Source organism: Piliocolobus tephrosceles, chromosome 15 (assembly GCF_002776525.5).
Source record: "Piliocolobus tephrosceles isolate RC106 chromosome 15, ASM277652v3, whole genome shotgun sequence".
Taxonomy (NCBI): Eukaryota; Metazoa; Chordata; class Mammalia; order Primates; family Cercopithecidae; genus Piliocolobus; species Piliocolobus tephrosceles.
Genome location: NC_045448.1, coordinates 70,151,447 through 70,173,401, shown reverse-complemented (window position 1 = coordinate 70,173,401; position 21,955 = coordinate 70,151,447). Strand labels below are relative to the sequence as shown.

General features: G+C 41.8%; 1 protein-coding gene across 6 annotated transcripts in view; it reads left to right on the top strand.

Annotated features, from left to right (window-relative positions):
- The window catches only part of AAK1 (AP2 associated kinase 1), a 181,693-nt gene that overhangs the window by 77,352 nt on the left and 82,386 nt on the right, over nucleotides 1-21,955 (top strand). For all 6 annotated transcript variants that reach the window (XM_023223910.3, XM_023223914.3, XM_023223913.3 and 3 more), the window contains exon 3: nucleotides 10,052-10,170. In XM_023223910.3, coding sequence (XP_023079678.1) covers nucleotides 10,052-10,170 — 119 coding nt within the window. The remainder of the gene's footprint in view (nucleotides 1-10,051; nucleotides 10,171-21,955) is intronic.

The window sequence follows — 21,955 nt, the reverse complement described above, 5'->3', positions numbered from 1 at the left end:
AGCAATAGTGTGTAGGACAAGTGTTCATTATTGTGACAGCACAGAGATTTCTGTGAAGCTCCCCTTAAAGCTCCACCTTGAGCGCTTGCCCTGGCCAAGGGTTCAGTCGGTCCTGTCTCACACTGCTCAGTTATGCCAGGCCGAGCAGTGCAGGGTTTTTCTACCTTTTCACCAAGAGGATGTTCTCTTAATATATGTCCCTTCTAGCCCATACTAGACTCTGACTTTCTGAAGGTCTGGGACTCTGTAATGTTTTTTGTTGTTGCTGTCATTGTAGTTTTGTTGGTTTTTTAAAATTTTTTATTGGTATCCTTTATGGTACTCGGCAAACACATTGTATAACAAACACTTGAGAACCTGCTGTGGAGCAGCCACTGTGCTGGGTGACAGAGATGCCACAGTGAATCAGTCATCGTCCCTGCCCTTGTGCAGTTTAGAGTGTACAGGGGAAGAAGGCATGCAACCAGGAATTACCCTATAAGTATTTAACTATTTTCTTTTCTTTTCTTTTTTTTTTTTTGAGACGTAGTCTCGCTCTGCCGCCCAGGCTGGAGTGCAGTGGCCGGATCTCAGCTCACTGCAAGCTCCGCCTCCTGGGTTTATGCCATTCTCCTGCCTCAGCCTCCCGAGTAACTGGGACTACAGGCGCCCGCCACCTCGCCCGGCTAGTTTTTTGTATTTTTTAGTAGAGACGGGGTTTCACCGGGTTAGCCAGGATGGTCTCGATCTCCTGACCTCGTGATCCGCCTGTCTCGGCCTCCCAAAGTGCTGGGATTACAGGCTTGAGCCACCGCACCCTGCCAAGTATTTAATTATTTTCATGGTATGTCCTGGAGAGAAAGTAGAGGGTGCTGTGTATACCAAAGAACTTAATCATATGGGAGTGAGGGCCAGGGACCATCAGGAAAGGCTTAGCCAGGGAAGTAATGTTTAGCCTGAAATTTGAAGGATGATTACTAGGAGTGGCTCAGGCCAAGAATGAGGTGAAAGGGCCAAAGGGAGAAGCATGTGCAAAGATCCTTAGGCAGATTGGATCATAAGCAATGCTGCAGAAGAAGGAAGGCTCTTGTGGCTGGAACAGAGTGAGCACTGGAAGATGGAGGTGTATGAGTTAGTTTGGAGAGAGACCACATCACTCTGGGCCTTGCAGGCCTTGGTCAGTATTTGGAGTTTTATTCTAAGAGGGGTGAGAAGCCATTGCGAAGTTTCAAATGATATTCAGTTTCTGATGTCTTTCAGCATATCTCTCTACATTTGCCAGACAGTTAACTCTTTGGCAGCAGTATATGGCAAAGGTAGGGGCGGGTAGCTTGTGGAAAGGCCCTTTCTTGGTCAGCCTTAGCCGATAGCCCAGGCCCAGTGTACTATGGTTCTAGGTGCGGTAATCAACATGTCTCTGGTGTATGTGAACCAACTTGATTTCTTAAACTCTTCCCTTTTGTTCCAGGCAAGTCTTTTTCCTGGAAAATTTTTTTTGAGGGGAGGAGGGAGACTCTTGCCAAATCCCTAAAAAGAACCTCCTGAGCTGGAGATCCTCCCTAATCAATCATTATAGTCCTGGAGAGGAAGAACCAATAGCCAGGCCAGTGTGCCATGTTCAGCCTGGGCTGTGGCCTCGATTGGGTTCTGTTGATGTTTCTGTAGCACCTCCACCACCACCACCACCGTTTGCCAGTCTCTGCTTTTGTGCCCACAGCTTGAGTGGGGAGAAAGGGAGTTGAAAACCTCAAGTCATTCCCCATCTGGGTGTTCTGTCTGCCTGGGGAAAGGACTGCTTTGACGTGTTCCCCAGAAGGAGCTGGCACATGGTGATTTTTAATTTGAGGCAAGTGAGGAGAGATTGACATTAAAAAACAAACCCCAAGCCCCCACTGAAATCAGTGTTGACACATGCTTTGCATTGACCTTTTCTCCTGGAAAAAGCTTTGCTGTGCTCCTTGCCATCTGTTCTAGAGTTTTGAAAACTTTTGTTCCTTCTGAAGCTTTTGGCAGAGTTGTCTTTGATGTGAGTAAGTTGTGGATGGGTGTTGACCAGCCTCTTGGGGGTCATTCCTTGTGGGAGCTCACAGGTACTGTGGATAGAGCACCCAGGTTCTCACCATGGAGAGGACACTCTCCCACTGAATAGTGCACCCGAACTCTCACCGTGGAGAGGACACTCCGCCACCTGAATAGTGCACCCAGGTTCTTACCATGGAGAGGATACTCTGTCATCTGAACAGCACCCAAGATGTCACCATGGAGAGGACACTGCCCCACCTGATCAGCTAGACAGGCAGAGTTGTGGGCAGTTCCTCTTGCCTTTCATGGTGCCATTTCTCTTCTCCCTTCCTTGGGAGTGGAGGTGTTCCTGCATGATCTGTTGCTGCAGGAAGGGGACAGCAGCTTGAGAGGGGACACCAGGAGTTGGCACTCCTGCAGTCTAGCCCTGGTCCTGCCACTAGGTGGCAGTACTAAGAAGAGTGCTTAGGCTTTTCTCTGTGTCTTAGTTTCCCAGTTGGTCAAGTGGAGGTTGTAGTACATGACCTGCTGACTTCACAGGCCCTTGTAAAGATGGAAGCAGGGCTCTTTGGTTCAGTCCTAGCTTAGAAATATGTTTTCATTAAACTGCACAAGGTTGAAGAGATTTTTAAAAGTTTGTTGCCTGATTTTTAAATCAGGAGCTCTCACCTAAAAATCCAGCTGTTTTTAGAAATCAAAAGACTTGACAACTCTTAGCCCATGCTCCTTCGTGACAGTGACTGGCTGGCATTGAGGAGTGGCAGGCCCATGAGCAGGGGAATGAACTTTCTCTGGGCCACTGGCCCCACTCCTCCCTGTGATCTTCCTGACAGTGAGTCTGTGTCATCACACACCCTCCATACGTTTTGTTAAAGCTGGACTGTTTCACTCCTTTGTGTGATCTCCCTGGCCTCTTCAGGCATTTGGGTTTGTGCTCTTGATCTCAAGAAGATATTCCAGATTTAGGATTTTGTGATAAGTAATGTGTCATACAAATACAAAGTGGTTTTTACAGGGAGGTGGCGGTGCAAGGGAAAGGCAGGAACACCTTCTTTCACCATGTTGGCCAGGCTGGTCTCAAACTCCCGACCTCAGGTGATCCACCCGCCTTGGCCTTCCAAAATGCTGGGATTACAGGCATGAGCCACCACGCCCAGCCTAATTTAGTCTTAATTTCTGCCCATGAGGAAATGAAGGCCGGAGGGATCTAGCAACTTGTTCAGTGTTCATGTACGTCTCCTGGATGAAACCCACCTTAACTGAGTTATCTGTCTGATTCCTTAGAAAAGCTTTAGAAGACTATTGTTTTATGCTCGTTTTCTGCATTAAGTGAGCAGCATCTGTTGAGTTTCACCTTATTTTAAAAGAGAAACCAAGAGTTTGTAGGGCAGAAAATTGGAAAACAAAGAGCAGAAAGTGGGCCTGGATGCGTTTTTTCTTCATTTGGTATCCTCCAGCTCTTTTGGCTTATGTCATCTTTCCTTCTCAGACAAGTGGACTCCATTCCCAAAAGTGTATATAGGACTTATGTTAGGAAGCGCAGTTTCCTTTTACCTGCTAGATATAAACAGTTGGCAATTTCAGTGCCTAGAATATAGGCCCGATTTTAAAATATCCAGCAAACCTCTTTGGCAGCAAACCCAGAATTCCTGTCTCAGCACTATGATGCGCTTCTTTGTCTCATATTCCTGGTCTAATCATTCTCATTGTCTGCCCAGCTGTTTGCCATCACTTCTCAGATAATCACTTTGGTATTTTTCTCCTCTTCCTGCTCACCTTAACTTCCCCTCCCTCACTTTTCCTTGCAAAGTAGAAGTCACTGGTGTCCTGATTCATTCAGAACAGCCCCTGGGACTTGGCTCCCTCTAGCATGATTCAGTATTTGAATACAGAGCCAGGAGATATACTACTTGCTTCTTCTTCCAAAGCCCCATTGCTGAATTGAGTATTATAGTGAGGCGCCCAAGGAGGGTTTTTAAATCTTTTACTTTATTTATTTTTCTAGAGACAGAGAGAGTCTCGCTGTGTTGCTCAGGCTGGAGTGCAGTGGTGCCATCATAGTTCACTGCAGCCTCAACCTCCTGGGCCCAAGCAATCCTCCTGCTTCAGCCTCCCGAGTACCTAGGACTACAGGCATGCACCAGTGCACCTGGCTAATTTGTCTTTGTTTGTTTGTTTTGTTTTGTTTTTGAGATGGAGTCTCGCTCTGTCGCCCAGGCTGGAGTGCAGTGGTGCGATCTCAGCTCACTGCAACCTCTTCCTCCCAGGTTCAAGCAATTCTCCTGCTTCAGGCTCCCGAGTAGCTGGGACTACAGGCGCACGCCACCATGCCTGGCTAATTTTTGTATTTTTAGTAGAGACAGAGTTTCACCATGTTGGCCAGGATGGTCTTGATCTTCTGACGTCGTGATCCGCCCACCTCGACCTTGCAAAATGCTGGGTTTACAGGCATGAGCCACCATGCTTGGCCTGTCTTTGTTTTTTTAAAAGTTTGAAGACCATGATCTCATGTTGATATCAGAACTAAAAGAGATTTTAGAATTTATGTAATACCCTCCTCTGTGTATTACAAATTCTCACTCACTGTCTTCTCCCTGCAGAGAACTAGGCACTTCTGTCATCTTTGCTTATTCAGCAGGTAGAAGTCTAGGTTATCTCAGTAATTTCATTAGTGACTCCATGATGCTATGCTTATTAAAATCTTTTATCAGGAAAGTGATGGGAAGCAGCTAATCCTAGGAGTTTAAATGTTGAAGGATCTATAGGGAAGTGCAAATTAAAACCACAACAAGATGTCACTACACATCCACTAGAATAGCTAAAATGAAAAATACAATACCAAGTGTTGATAAGGATGTGGAACAACCGGAATTCTCATATATGGCTGTTGGGAGTGTAAAATAGCACAACCACTGTGGAGTACTGCTTGGCAGTTTCTTATATGTAAAGGGAAATAGTCACTTGCCATATGACCCAACAATTCCATTCCTGGGTATATACCTAAGAGAAATAATTATCTATGTCCATAGAAAGGACTTCTGTATGAATGTTTAATTCATAATAGCCAAAAACTAGAAACAATTCACATGTCCTTCAACAGATGAATGAATAAACTAATAAAAAAACGAAAACTACTGATACATGTAACAAGGAAGATGTATCTCAGAAATGTTATGCTGTGTGAAAGAAGCCAGACCATAGGAGCGTATACTGTAGGATTCCATTTATTCTAGAGCAAGCAAAACTATAGGGATGGAAAGCAGATCCAAAGTTACTTAACACATGGGATGGTGAGGGAGGTTAGGGGAGATTGTCTACAAAAGTACCTTTAGAACTACCTGCAGTGATGGATTGGCTGTCACCACAGCCACTCATGAGAGTATATACAGTTGGGAAAACTCATCGAACTGTACATTTAAATGGGTGCATTGTATTATATGTGAAGTTGATATAAAAATAAAAATTTCTGAAGACGATGGATCTTCTCAGAATTCTACCACCAACTAGCTCCATGCGTTATTGCGAAAGGAACTTAATCTTTCTGCGTGTCTTCCCTGTTGGGAAAATGAGTATGATAGGTTGCTCGCCTACCTCATTCAGTTGTTGTGTGAATACAAATGAAATAATGTATTTTGAAATGCCTTTAAAATAAGTCGTATACACATGCTGGGTGGGAGGAGTATTCCGTAAACTCATCTTGAGGGAAGAAAGACAAGAACTGTGGTAATGAATGTCTGAGCTAATATTTATATATATGTTGGAATTCATTTGCAAATCATCTTTTTACTTTGTGGAACATGAGCTGTGTCACTTCCCCTCCTTGGTCTTGAGTGAAATGAAGGGGTTAGACTAGATCAGACGTAGAAAACTGGAGGCTCGGAGATTATCTAAAGCTTTTCAGATGTGTTTTCTTTAGCGCCTATGCTGTGGTGACCTGAACAGCATTAATTTAAAAGGTGACTTGTTGCCAGTGTTTAAATATGGAGATTTCACATACAGTTTTGGGTTTCTAGCTCATTTTTAGAAATTAGCAGATCTGACAACACCAGGTCCACATTCCCACATGGCAACAATGATCTGGAGTTGCATGGTGGCCATCCTGTTACATGAGCCATCACATTAGTTTCCCATATTGTTTACCACTATCTGTGTGTAGCCTTCTCTGTCCTCTGTAGAGACCTTAAGTGCAGAGTTCGTTCATTATTGAATGCTCACTGTGTGTTAAATACTATTTTATAGCATGGCAATCCAGAGGCAAACCAAACAGACAAAACCTCTAAACTCATGGTGAGCTGTAAATAGCCATCCACATCTCCATCAACAATTAGGGGGAGAAAGTTAGACCAAAAATGCTGTATATTTTAGGGAAAATGAGAGAAAACATGTTTTCTTGTGGACATAAAAAAAAAAAATCCTACATATTTAATAGGCAAAGCATATCTATGTCAAAATTACCCTGCCTACTTCACATAATAGATCATATCCTTTTTATCTTTTTGAATCAGTAGATTCATGGATGAGATTATCTTAGTGTTTCAAAAAATGTCAGTAGGCAGAGAGACTGACCCAGGCTACTGAATGTTAAGATTTTCTTACCTCTGTCCAAACCATTAGGTTTTCCCATTTAATCAAGATCTTGGGATGCAACTCAGGCTGAAATAAACACCTCTATTGACAGTCTTCTCTGTTGACAGCCTCCTTCCGTAATAGCCTGAACCCTCTTAAGCTCTGGCTGAGAATCTCATCACCCTGATCGGTGTGGCAGACGGGGCTGTGCACGAGAAGTGTCTTGAATGGCACTCTCTCCCTCTTCTAACCTCGTAGTTTACATCTCCATTTGGCCAACTACACAGTGATAGTGACCAACATCTTTAGACTGACAAATCCTGTTAGGCGTGGATTTTGATCTCATGATTTAAATGCTTCTCATCTGCAGATAAGCTCCTTTATAGGCATAGATGCTTGACAATGTGGCTTCATCTGTGTTAAGTAAAGCGATTCACTGATTTGCTTTTAGATTTATCATGGTCACAGGCTTTGAGAATCTGGGTTGGCTCTTGTCAGCCATTGTGCTTACTGGATTGTGTGGTAGGCGACTGACCCATTTCCTCAGTCCTGGCTGAGGTCATCTTGCTACCTACAAAGAAAACTGCACTGCTCCCATCTGGTGGTAGTTATCTCGAACTGCAGCATCTGAAGGAATTGCCCTGTCTTTCAGCAGCGCCGGGCATCACTGAAGTGTAGGAAATACCCATTCCCACTTTTGTTTCACAACATTGTCAGCTGTTTCCATATTACCTAAAGGGTATCACATGGTTTTTCTAGGAGAGTGAAACACTCCAGCTTCTGCCCATAACTAGCCATGGGACTTCTAAGCCTTACTTGTTTTGTCCATGCATAAAGCAAAACACTTGGACTTAATGCTCTCTAGGAATGCTACTCTTGCAAAGTCTGTAGTTCTGTGATTTTTTTAAAAATCCGAAATATCAATGAAATGAATCCTACTTATACTATTTACAAAACAATTATGAACATACATAGAAATTTTGCAATTTATGCTACCATTTTCCTCAATTCTAATTAGTTATAAGATGGGGGTGGGGGGAAGAAAAGATAAATACCACTGCATTAAATGCACATGTTTATTACAAGACATTCTGATACCCTAAAAAGCAAAATGTAAAAAACATGCATTTTAGAATTGAGGAATGTGTGTGGGGGGTGGGGGGGGAGGAGAGAGAGAGAGAGAGAGAGGGAGAGAGAGGGAGAGAGAGATAAGACCTCCAAGTGTCAATGCTACTTTTGAAAATGGAAAATGTTATTGAGGTAAAAGATTAGAGAGATGACAGTTAAAATTAAAGATTGTATGGTAAATTTTAGTGTTTATTTGAATACTGAGGAACATTGTAACAGGAAATATACAAACATGCAGTCTCTGGTAAATCATTATCACAGTCCACATTTGGAACCGAAGCCCATTACATTTTCTTTTTACAAAATTAGGTGTGTGTTTTATGAAAACATTCAACAGTGCTTTATGATAAAGGCTCTTTATGGTTGCAAGGAACAAAAACCGACTCAAGCTAACTTGAAAAGAATAACTGTGTAAAGATGCAGCAGGAAATGCCATGGGCATCAACAGACAGGTACTAAAGTGCCGCCGAGCCTTGGGGGAATTCAAAGGGCATAGTCAGGACCCAACTCTTTATTTCTCAGAGGCCTAAGATCTCTATAATGGTTGTTTATTGATCTGTATCAATTTTGCATGTGGCTCCTAGCCCAGTACTACATCATAACCTCTACTCAAATTCCCATACTGAAGACTTCCCTCTGTGTTCACCTCTATACAATTAGTGACCACCTCTGAGCAAGAATAGCATACTGATTTTTTTGCTGAACAGAGTCAATGGACAGGATATTCAAGCTAAATGATGACAATGTACAAGGCAGGCAGATGGACTGAGTGTCCAGTGTAACTGCTACTTATTCAAAAGTCTTCAACTTTGACAGTTTTGCCTCACTTTATCTAACTCCTCTCACCAATGGCATTGAACACCTCATACAGTGCTTTAGGAGTGAAGTTGAGGTTAGGGTTCTAAGAATTTGGGGAATGCTGTGGTGTAACAAATTTAGAGCACTTGAGAATTCCTGTAGAGTTATATGCATTTCTTTTTTTTTTTTTTTTTGAGACAGGGTCTCTTACCTAGCCTGGAGTTCAGTGGCGCAGTCACGGCTCACTGCAACCTCCACCTTCCAGGCTCAAGCCGTCCTTCCCACCTCAGCCTCCCAAGTAGCTGGGACTACAGGTGCATGCCCACCATGCCTGGCTAATTTTTGTATTTTTTGTAGAGACAGAGTTTCACCTTGTTGCCAAGGGTGGTCTTGAACTCCTGAGCTCAAGTGATCTGCCTGCTTCAGCCTCCCAAAGTTCTGGGATTACAGGCATGAGCTACCATACCTGGCTTATATATTTCTATTAATGAATTGTGAACTGTCTTTTAGAGAAAGGTCAGTGTAGACATTAAAAAGTCTCCCCAATAATTGTGTCATACTTGCCTTGTGTATGCTATGTGGAATAGCACTTTCTTACCCATATCATGTATCTTCTCGATAGCCCAGGAGGCAGGGAGGGCAGAAGGAATCTTTAGGTCTGTTTTTAGGTTCAAATTGAATGATAGGATGAGAAGAAAAAAAGAAGAGATTCTTGAAATTAATCGACAACTATTTATCAATTAGTGAAATAATTTCCTAGCCTCTCTGGTATGAGGGAAAGTGTGCTCCACTTATGTCTTTAAAAATGTTTTTGGTTTGAATCAGATCTCTTTGAGCTTCTGTATTCTTCAGCTGGTAATTGTTTAAAGGGGACAATAACACCCAATCTCACAGAATTGTGTTAAGAATTAAACAAAAGCATCAAAATACCCAAGACAAGGCTGGTGCCGTGGCTCATGCTTGTAATCCCAGCACTGTGGAAGGCCATGGTGGGAGTCCAGGAGTTTGAGAGCAGCCTGGGCAATATAACAAAAGCACTTCTCTACAAAAAAGTACAAAAATTAGCCAGGAGTGGTGGTGTACACCTGTAATCCCAGCTACTCGGGAGGCTGAGGTGGGAGGATCGATTGAACCCAGGAGGTCGAGGCTGCAGTGAGCAGTGATCGCGCCACTTCATGCCAGGTTGGGCCACAGAGGGAAACCCTGTCTCCAAAAAAAAAAAAAAAGTACGTAGGATAGTAGTTGTAATGTAGTTGGGTTTTTTTCGCCCATTTATCTGTTTATTTGTAGGCTATTTGAAAAATAATTACTATTCTTTTGTTATACTGAGATAGGTGTTTGGAAACAATTTCTCTGACTCTTGCCATCCCCTCCCACAAGCAATATCTCCAAGTTCTGAGAATCTAAGAATGTGTTCTACAACAGGCTAGCCCTAAAGGCTGGCTGGCAGTGGCATCAGTACCATTCGCAGTGACAGCAGCAACCTCCAGCCACCACAGTCATCTGACTGACTTTTTGAACATTGACTCAAAAGAGCTTGTGTGTGTTTCTCTCACAGGTGGATTTGCTATTGTATTTCTGGTGAGGACAAGCAATGGGATGAAATGTGCCTTGAAACGCATGTTTGTCAACAATGAGCATGATCTCCAGGTGTGCAAGAGAGAAATCCAGATAATGGTAAGGCTGCCCCTTGGACTTGGGACTGTTTAAAATGGAGGCAGAGATTGTACCCTCTCATAAGAAAGTCAAGCGGGGTTTGTTCCCTTCCCTGAGATGGTACAGAGGCCTCTGGACAAAATGGGACTGAACAGCCATGTGATATAGGACACCGCGCTTGCCTTGGTCACTCTCAGCTGGAGGATGGAGGAGGAAGGAGCATATTGAGAGAACTGACCAGTTTGAGGTTAGAAAAATCATTTTGGGCATTGGGAAAATCTTACATAACAACATGGTTCCCACAAATTAACTGTGATATTTAATCCAGAAAGCCTGACTTTCCAATGAGCTTCTTCTTCTGATCTTGTCTCTCTCTCTCTGCTACCAGTCCCCAGTCTCAGTTCAACCTTCCTGAGCTCTTCAAAATCCTGTGAACATATCCTTATACAACTTAATATTTTTACATGTAGTTCTTTTTACCTGGAATGCTTTCCCCCTTTTTTGGCCTGGAAACCTAGACCAAAACCTAGAAACCTCATATATACTCTATGAATCTATTTATAGAAGTCCAAGAACAGGCAACATTATCTATGGAGATAGAAATCAGAACATGGTTATTCAGGGGCGGGAAGCTGACTAGAAAGGGGTATACAGGGACTTTCTAGGCCATGGAAATGTTCTGTGTGTTGTTTTAGATAGTGGTTACACAGGGTACATATGTGTCAAAACTCAATTGAACACCTTAAAATCTGCACATTTTATTACGTTAATTAGACTTCAATTCTTAAAACTTACTCATTTTTCAAGATGCAGATTTATATGTTTAAAGAAAGAGTCCCTATGTGTTAGATATACATGCTGAAATATATATGGAGGAAATAATATAAAGTCCTTAGAACAATGAGTGGGTTTAGAAGATAAATAAGGTTGGTCAAGAGTTGACGGTGATCGAAGCACAATTATTTTATGGAAATTTGTTAGAGTAGCATCTTTCTTTTACCTCTGTTTGACATTACACATAATATTATACCTAATAAGTAATATAATATGTAATAGTATACACATATTATACATAAGAAACTTTGAATATATAGTCTTTTATGCCTTTGTGCTTCCACAGCGCTTTTGTTTTATACCAATTATTTGCTTAACCTGTTATGTTGTAAGCAGTTCTGCTATCAGGGAGTAAGTTATTTAAAATCAGAAATTGTATGCTCCAACACACTGCTTGACATGAAGTAAATGCTTAATAAACTTTGGAAGAAATTCATATTTGAATGATGATAGTAGCAGATACATATGTTCACCTAGAGATGATGATTCCTTTTATGCCCTGGATTTTAATGCTTTTTAAATAGCAAAAAGGGATCCAAAAATGGAGAGAGTGGCATTGTAGGTATCCCACCAGGCTCCACTTGCCCCTGTTCACCGTAAGTGGCCTTTTCAGTGGCTGCTTAGAATAACTAGTTAGGCTGCAGTTGGACTACTGAAAGTACTCAGAATGTTAGACAGCCTGGCGCTACTCTAGATTTTAGAAAGCCAAAACTATGTGGGAAGGAACTGTCAGCACTGCACAACACACCAGCCAACTCCCAAGGGCCATATACATACAGTCAAGACCACGTGGGTCTGTCTGTAAGGCACCAATACCTTCTACTCCCCTGCACATAGCTCCGGATTCCTGTTCTTGCTGTATCTTCCTTCACACACACAGTGGGTTTTCTGGGTGCTTCTCATTATTTGTCTTCCTCCCTCCTTGCCTGTGCTTGTTCAGCTCTCACACACTTTGTTTCCTGTCTTTGCTTCTGCTGTTTCCTCTATCTAGAATGCCCTTCTTGCTCATTTACTTGTGTTACAAAAGCAATCCCATGATTTCACTTTCTCCTCCTCATTTAAAAACACACTGAGTGCTTACTTGTGCTAGGCAGGCATTGTAGTGGAGGAGCTAAGAAGCACAGGCCCATGAGGAGCTCACAAATTAATGGGCTTGATTAAGAGTTAAATCACACAGGTTCAAGTTTTGGCCCAGACGCGTATTAACTGTGAGAGTTTTGTTTTTAGTTTATATTCTTTCAAAGCTTTAATATTCAAATAGGTGAGCTAAGCTTGTTACAAAAAACGTCAAGCAGTTCCCCAAGGGGAGCTCCTATGCCATTACAAGGTCCCAGAGGCAACCACTTTAGGTGATTCTTTTGATGTCTTTCTAAATAACATGCTAATATTGCTAGTTCTTGATTTTTCTTCCATTTTAGGCATTATCTCCTATGGGAAGTAAAGACATAACTGTCACTTATTCGCTGCTTGCCTCTCTCCCCAAATACTTGCAGTATTCTCATCTTCCATTCTTCCAAAACACTAGTAAACTTCGGCAATATGTTGTTTATGTGAATATTAGTTTTTACATTATTATGTAAGAAAACTATTTCAACTGAATTCCTGGTGGACTATGATTCCTCTGCCTTTCCTATATAACTTTGCTTTCACTAAAATTATTAATTGTCTTGTTTTCCCTCTCTTGGTCTGAGTTTTCTTTGTACTATTTAACAGTTTAATTCCCAGTTTTCCGTAAGTTGTGTAAACCATTTTTTGAATTTTTTAGATGCATTTAATGGTGTCTGTTTTATCATCTTCAAGATTTCTCCCTCAGTCTTCTGACTGAGGAACCTGGGCTGGTTGTTCTCTGCCTAATTTACAGTTGAATCTTGGAATTTCCTGGACATTTCCTTTGCCTCTCTTTTTTAGTTAGAACCTATAATTCCTCTTTTAGCTAACTTCCTCATTTTGTTGGAGCTGATCCTCCAGTATCTTTTTTTTTTCTCTCTCTGTTTTGAGACGGGGTCTCAGTTACCCAAGCTGGAGCGTAGTAGCACGATCATAGATCAGTGCAGCCGCCATCTCCTGGTCTCAAGCAATTCTCCTGCCTCAGCTTCCCAAGTAGCTGGGACTATAGGCACATGCCACCAGACCCAGCTAATGTTTTTTTTTTTTTTCTTTTCCCTTAGAGACAAGGTCTCGCTATGTTGCCCAGGCTGGTCTCACACTCTTGAGCTCAAGTGGTCCTCCCATCTCAGTCTCCCAAAGTGCTGGGATTACATGCATGAGCCACTATGCCCAGCCTCAGTAGCTTTTTGATGCATGATAGATACATTTTTTTGAACTTTCAGGTCTAGGCCGGGCGCGGTGGCTCACGCATGTAATGCCAGCACTTTGGGAGGCGAAAGTGGGCAGATCATGAGGTCAGAAGATGGAGACCATCCTGGCCAACAAGGTGGAAACCCGTATCTACTAAAAATACAAAAGTTAGCTGGGCGTGGCAGTGTATGCCTGTAATCCCAGCTACTTGGGGGGCTGAGGCAGGAGAATCGCTTAAACCCAGAAGGTGGAGGTTGCAGTGAGCCAAGATCATGCCACTGCACTCCAGCCTGGTGACAGAGCTACACTCCGTCTCAAAACAAAAAACAAAAAACTTTCAGGTCTGGAAGTATCTTTATTTTATGTTTGCACATCATAGTTTGAGTGCAAAATTCTGAGTTGGAAATCATTTAGTTTTTTTTTTTTTTTTTTTTATACTTTAAGTTCTAGGGTGCATGTGCATAGCGTGCAGGTTTGTTACATATGTATACTTGTGCCATGTTGGTGTGCTGTACCCATCAACTCGTCAGCACCCATCAATTCATCATTTATCATTTAGATTTTTTAAAGCACTATTCTACTATATTTTAGCTTTCGGTGTTGCTCTTGGGAAATCCTAAGTCATTCTAATGCCTAGTCTGTTGGGAGTGAGTGACCCATATTTTCTACCAGAAAATTTACAAATTTTCTCTTTGTTTCTAATGCTTTCTTGATACGCCTTTGCGTATGCATTTATTTATTATGTTAGGTGTTTGGTGGTCCCTTTCAATCTAGAAACTCATATCCTTGCATTCTGGGGGATGTTTTAGTTTCATTTTTTCCCCCTTTTTCTGAAATTTCTATAATTTGCATATTGGTTCTCCTGAATTGATTTTCTAATTTTCTTGTTTTCTCCCTTCTTTTTATATTTCTTTGTCGTTTTGCTTCACTTTCCAGATTTCCTCAGCTCTCCAACCATCCTGTTTAATTTTATTTACCAGACTTTTAAACTCTAAGATCTTTTTTGTTTTTGTTTTATTTTTAGTTTAGATGAAGTCCAGTTTATCAATTGTTCTTTTTATGGATTGTGCTTTTGGTGTCAAACCTAAGAAATCTTTGCCTAGCCCTCAATTCTGAAGATTTTCTTTTAAGTTTTACAGTTTTACATTTAAATTTATGATCCATTTTGAGGTTAGGTTTTTTGTTTTTGTTTTTTTTTTTTTTGGTGGGAGGACAGAGTTTCCTTGCTCTGTTGCCCAGGCTAGAGTGGTGGTGCAATCCCAGCTCACTGCAACCTCTGCCTCCCAGGTTCAAGCGATTCTCCTGCCTCAGCCTCTCGAGTAGCTGGGAGTACAGGCACGCACCACCATGCCCAGCTAATTTTTGTATTTTTAGTAGAGATGAGGTTTCACCATGTTGGCCAAGCTGTTCCTGAACTCCTGACCTCAAGTGATCTGCCTGCTTTGGCCTCCCAAAGTGCTGGGATTACAGGCTTGAGCTACTGCACCTAGCCATTTTGACTTAATTTTTGCATAATGAGACTTAGGTTGTGGTTCATTTTTTCCTCATGGATATCTAATTGCTCTTAGTACCATTTATTGAAAAGGCTGTCATTAAATATCTTGGTTAAAAATCAGTTGAACTTAATTGTCAGGGTCCATTTCCAGGTCTTTCTCTATTCTCTATTCCCTTCCATTAATCTATGGACCTATCCTTTTACCACTGCCACACAGCCTTGATTACTGTAGCTAAATAAGTTTTAAAATGGACTGAATCTTCCCACTTTTTAAAAATTTCTTACTGTTTTAAATCTGAAGTCCTATGTGATGTTTTTAAGCCCACTAAGTCTCAGAGTTCTGTCAGATAGAAGCTGTAACCCCAGCCCTACCTCTCTCAGCAACTGTAGGAATTGTGAAGGGAATCAGATGTAACATGCTGTGTAATATGCTGAAGCTTGGGTGTTAATACTCAAGCAGATTCCTCTCTGTACTTTCAGTGGAGGAATGATGGGCATGTTGCATCCAAACGCAAAGTTAGCGGTTTCACCGAGTGGTTTCACGTTTTATTTTGATAAATGCTGTCCACCATGTACTGGAGTCTGGTCTGAGTTCTTTGATCCATCTGGGATGTGTGCTCTGATAGAGCTGAAGAGATCTGACTTCTGATGGACTTTTGGAGGGTAGGTTTTGGACTTCTGATCCCTTTGCCTGAAAGCAGGAAAAGATTAATTACCTTCAGACCTAAAGGGGTAAGAACAGTGATAGGAAATAGCTAAAGCTCCAGATGCGTCAAGGCTGTTCTGTGTTCACATCTCCTGGCCCAGATGGATTACATCCTCATTGAGCTTGATAATGAGGACACTAAGCTGCTACCAGTGATGTTTGAGGATTTGCTTCGAAGAGAAGAGATCAGATGATTCAAAGCAGGCAAATAGCTTCTTATTCTACAAAAGGTGGAAGATAGATCTTCTACAGTAGGAAGCTCAGGATTGTTCTGGGGCACGAATCTAGAACAGATTATTTTATTTTTTTCTTCAACTTAAGTTCTAGGGTACATGTACAGGATGTGCAGGTTTGTTATATAGGTAAATGTGCGCCATGGTGGGTTGCTGCACGTGACAACCCATCACCTAGGTATTAAGCCCAGCATGCATTAGCTGTTCTTCCTGATGCTCTCCCTCCCCCCACCACCCCCCACAGGCCCCAGTGTGTGTCACTCCCCACTATGTGTCCATGTATTCTCATCATTCAGCTCCCACCTATAAGGGAGAACACAGATTATTTTCAATGATGCTTTGATTATATCTTTTGTGTAAGAAAGTTGGGGGGCTGGGTGTGTGTATACATAATACATAATTGTTTGAATTTGCCTGAAAAAAACACAGGAAACATGAAAGAAAGAAACAATAAAAGTGGTTCACTATAGGGGATGGGGATTATAGTAGGAAAAAAATTGTCTAGTATTATGTACTATTTAAATGTTAATATATTACACCCTTTAAAAATGAATGACGGCTAGGTGTGGTGGCTCATGCCTGTAATCCCAGCACTTTGGGAGGCCGAGGAGGGTGGATCATTTGAGGTCAGGAGTTTGAGACCAGCCTGTCCAACATGGCCAAACCCTGTCTCTACTAAAAATACAAAAATTAGCTGGGCGTGGTGGTGTACACGTGTAATCAGAGCTACTCAGAAGGCTGAGGCAAGAGAAGCCCTTGAGCCAGGGAAGTGGGAGTTGCAGTGAGCCAAGATTGTGCCACTGCATTCTTGCTCTGGGTGACAGAGCAAGATTCGTCTAAATAAATAAATAAATAAATAAATAAATGAGGCCAGGCACACGGTAGCTCATGTCTATAATCCCAGCACTTTGGGCAGTCGGATCACGAGGTCAAGAGATCAAGACCATCCTGGCCAACATGGCGAAACCCTGTCTCTACTAAAAATACAAAAATTAGCTGGGCATGGTGGTGCACGACTGAAATCCCAGCTACTTAGGAGGCTGAGGCAGGAGAATCGCTTGAGCCCGGGAGGCCGAGGATGCATTCAGCTGAGATCGTACCACTGTACTCCAGCCTGGCGACTGAGCAAGACACCGTCTCAAAGAAAAAAAAAAAAAAAAAAGAAAGAAAAAGACATTTTAAGCTGTTTTGTAGTCACTTGGATGAGTAAGCAGAGATCCAAAGAGTCTTCAGGTTCAGTAAGAACAAACCATGTCATAACAACATCCTGTTCTCCTTTGGGAAGATGTCTGGATAGAGAGCTCCGTGGGGTGCAGTAGATCCAGTATCTGTGGACTTTGGCCAGATGTTTTGATAAGAACACTCACCAGACATCTGTCAGCAAAATGAAGAGTCTAGGCCGAATTGCTACTGGTTATAAAGGTTTCTGATAAGTGGTTTGATATAAATCTGGAGGAAACTTTCTAAAAAGAAAGCATTGTGGCTTACCATTAATTTTGTCTCATTTTATATTTAACAAATAACTTGCTTAAAGAAATAGAAGATACAGTGATCAATTATGTGCCTTTATAAAGTTGGAAGATGTAATAACTGCATTGAGTTACAGAATCAGGCTCCAAAATGGTTCTTACAAATTGGAGAAGTAGACTGATTCTAATGAAGTGAAATAATAAGGTAAGATCATACACTTGAAATTTTAATCAACTTTACAAGCATAGTTCTTGGGAGGCAGAGATTAAAAGCAGCATGAGTGGAAAAAGACTTAGGTATTTAAGTGGTCAATTAATTCATAATGCATGTATAGTATGATGTGGGTGCCGAAAGACAAAAATAATGTAATTTTTAGCTACATTAATAGAATTATAGAAGGTGATAGTGCTGGTCTACTCTGTATGAGTCGGACCAAGCCTAAAGTATTTCATTCATTTCCTGGGGCCATTCTTGTAAAAAGAATATAGCAGAGCAAAGCACATCAATGTAGGAGCAGCCAAAATGGTCTTAAAAACCATGTCAGAGAAAGAGGGGATGTTTCGTATGGAGAAAAGAAAACTCAGTCTAAATAATATTATTTCACCTGTTTATTATATTTTACTTCTATTTATTTATATTATTTTCTGAGACTGAGTCTCACTCTGTCACCCAGGCTGGAGTGCAGTGGCACAATCTTGGCTCACTGCAACCTCCGCCTCCTGGGTTCATGCAGTTCTCCTGTCTCGGCCTCCCGAGTAGCTGGGACTACAGGCGTGTGCCACCACGCATGGCTAATTTTTGTATTTTTAGTAGAGATGTGGTTTTACCATGTTGGTCAGGCTGTTCTCAAACTCCTGACCTCAGGTGATCCACCCACCTTGGTCTCCCAAAGTGCTGGGATTAGAGGTGAGCCACTGCACCCAGCCTCACCTGTTTAGAAAGTGGAAAAATAAACTAGACTTGCTAATTTTGCTCTGGAGAGGACAATCTAGAAAATCAGGAGGTGGAAGATTCCAGATAGGTAAGGAAGAACTGTCTAACGGTGAGGGCTATCTGTAGATTGGCTGAGGGCCTAAGGAAGTGGTATTATTCTAAGAAAACAGATTGTCGGCTGGGCTTGGTGGCTCCCACTTGTAGTCCCAGCACTTTGGGAGGCCAAGGTAGGCGGATCACAAGGTCAAGAGATTGAGACCATCCTGGCCAAGATGGTGAAACCCCGTCTACTAAAAATACAAAAATGAGCTGGGTGTGGTGGCGCATGCCTGTAGTCCCAGCACTCGGGAGGCTGAGGCAGGAGAATCACTTGAACCTGGGAGACGGAGGTTGCAGTGAGCCAAGATCGTGCCACTGCACTCCAGCCTGGTGACAGAGCAAGACTCTGTCTCAAAAAAAAAAAAAAAAAAAAAAAAAGGAAAGAGAGAGAGAAAGCAAAGGACAGGAAAGGAAGAAAGAAAGGGAGGGAGGGAAGGAAGGAAGGGAAGGAAGAAGGGAAAGAAAGGAAGGAAAGAAAGAAACAGCTTGTCAAAAGGCTGTAGTGGGGATTCAGATATGGGCTGCCTGGTTGCTCTAGATCAGTGTTACTCAAAGGATCTTTTTTTTCTTACGCTTTTCTCCTCCTGTGTGTTGACTTACAAAAATGTATTTTCCTCCCAGTCTGTCATGTTACTTTTGTGTGTATACAAATTGAAATAAAATTCACGCTTTTAAAGCATATGGTTCAGTGATTTTTAGTATATTCACAAGGTTGTGCAACCATCACCACTATCTAATTTTAGAACACTTTTTTCTTACCCCCCGAAGGAAACTTCCAGCCTGTTAGCAGTCTTTCCTTATTCCCCCTCTCCCCAGCCCCTGATAACCACTAATCTTTTTACTGCATATTCTAGATATTTCATATAAATTGACTCATACAATATTTGACCTCTTGTGTCTGTTTTCACTTAGCATATTGTTTTTAAGGTTCATCCATGTCATGGCATGTATCAGTACTTCATTCCTTTGTGTGGCTTGTGATATTCTGTTGTACGAATGTACCACATTTTATTTATTCATTTATCAGTTGATGGAATTTGGGTTATTTTCACATTTTGGCTATTGTAATAATGTTGCTATGAACGTTTATGTAGATATTTTTGTGTGGACATAATATTTTCACATCTCTTAGGTGAAATTTCTAGGTCATATGATAACTTGACTTTTTGAGGAACTGTCAGACTGTTTTGGCAGCTGCATCATTTTATATTCCTACTAGTAATATAAAAGGATTCCAACTTTCACATCCTTGCCAATATTTTTTTATTATTTGTTTTTTATTATAGCCATCTTAGCGGATGTGAAATGGTATTTCATTGTGATTTTGATTTACATTTCCCTAATGATTGATGATGTTGATCATCTTTTCATATGCTTTTGGCCATTTGTATATGGTCTTTGGAAAAATATCTATTCAGATCCTTTGCTGATTTTTACAATGGGTTGTCTTTTTTGTTGTTGTTGAGTTGGAAGTGTTCTTTACATATTCTGAATGCTAAATCCTTATCAGATGTATGATTTGTAAATATTTTCTTCCATTCTATGTGTTGTTTTTAGACTTCCTTAGTAGTGCCATTTGAAACACAAGTTTTTTATTTCAATAAAGTGTGATTTATCTGCTTTTGCTTGATTGCTTGAGCTTTAAGTGTCATATCTTTTTTTTTTTTTTTTTTTTGAGACGGAGTCTCGCTCTGTGGCCCAGGCTGGAGTGCAGTGGCCGGATCTCAGCTCACTGCAAGCTCCGCCTCCTGGGTTCACACCATTCTCCTGCCTCAGCCTCCCGAGTAGCTGGGACTACAGGCACCCGCCACCTCTCCCAGCTAGTTTTTCGTATTTTTTAATAGAGATGGGGTTTCACTGTGTTAGCCAGGATGGTCTCGATCTCCTGACCTCGTGATCCACCCGTCTCGGCCTCCCAAAGTGCTGGGATTACAGGCTTGAGCCACCGCGCCCGGCCTTAAGTGTCATATCTAAGAACCCATTGCCTCATCTAAAGTCACAAAGATTTGCAAATATGTTTTCTTTGAGGAATTTTTAGTTCTTTGATCCATGTTGAGTTAATGTTTGTATATGGTATGAGGTAGGGATCCAAATAATTCCCACTTGTCTGAGCACTACTTTTTAAAAAGACCATTCTTTACCTGTTGAATTGTCTTGGCACCCCTGTCAAAAATCAGTTGAGTATAAATGTACCAATACTACTCAGAGGATCTTGTGCCATAATATAAATCACTGAACTGCTTCCCTCACAGGCAAGATCTTGCTGGGGGGAAAAAATGAGCTTAGTGATTTGATTGATTTATGCCCTGGAGCAAGCTCCTTATTTCCTTACCTTCTGGTAATAGTTTACTAACCAGCAGATGTTTGTGGACCACATTTTGAATAGCACTGCTCTACATCTTTGCTTCTTTAAGAGTTACTGACCAGCAACATAGTTACACACCTATTAGAAACTTAGAATCTCAGGCCTATCCCAGGGCGACTGGATTAGAATCTGCTTTATAACAGGATCCCCACGTAATTCATACAAATATTAAAGTTTGAGCGGCACGATTCTAGAATTAGACTCTAGAATGACTTTAAGGGTCCGTTTAGTAAGTACAAGATTAATTAATGAGTAAGACTTAGGAAAGGGGACAGGCACAGTGGCTCATGCCTATAAGCTCAGCACCAAGGAGTAGTAAAGCAGAAGACATTTATAATGCAGTCTTGGTGGCCGGGCGCGGTGGCTCATGCCTGTAATCCCAGCACTTTGGGAGGCCAAGGCAGGCAGATCACTTGAGGTCAGGAGTTCGAGACCAGCCTTGCTAACATGGCAAAACCCCGTCCCTACTAAAAATACAAAAAGTTAGCCAAATGTGGTGATGCACGCCTACAATCCCAGCTACTTAGGAGGCTGAGGCATGAGAATTGTTTGAACCCAGGAGGTGGAGGTTGCTGTGAGCTGAGATCACACCACCGCACTCCAGCCTGGGGGACAGTGAGACTTTGTCTCAAAAAAAAAAAAAAAAGACTTTGGAAAGATAGAATAAATATGGGTATAGAGAAGAGAAAAGTAACTGGAACTTCTTATATAGCAGAAGTCCAACAAGGTCTCCAGTAGACTCCAAGGCCAGCCTAGATCTCAAAATGCTTTTTGTTTTACTGTTGCACTGGACTTGATAGTTTTTGTTTGCCAGTAAATAACTCCTCTTGAAAGAATTATAAAGGAAATTTAGGATTATAGAGAGAAAAGGGGAGAGAGAATAGTAAAGCAGAAGACATTTATAATGCAATCAGGGTGGCTGGGCACAGTGGCTCACACCTGTAATCCCAGCACTTTGGGAGACTGAGGTGGGTGGATCACCTGAGGTCAGGAGTTCGAGACCAGCCTGGCCAACATGGCGAAACCGTGTCTCTACTAAATATGCAAAAATTAGCCAGGAGTGGTGACACGCGCCTGTAATCCCAGCTACTCAGGGGGCTGAGGCAGGAGAATCACTTGAACCTGGGAGGCGGAGGTTGCAGTGAGCTGAGATCGTGCCACTGCATTCCAGCCTGGGTGACAGCAAGACTCCATATCAAAAAAAAAAAAAAAAGCAATCTTGAGAGAAACTAATTCTAGACCTTAGAACTGCTTTCTTTCATCCTTAAGTTAAGAAGAAGCTGAAATTTGCTTAAGAGGTTCTGTGGAACCATAATGTGATCCCAGAAGTAGACAGCAGTAGTGCTGAGTCATAAAGTCAGAAAAAGTTGAAT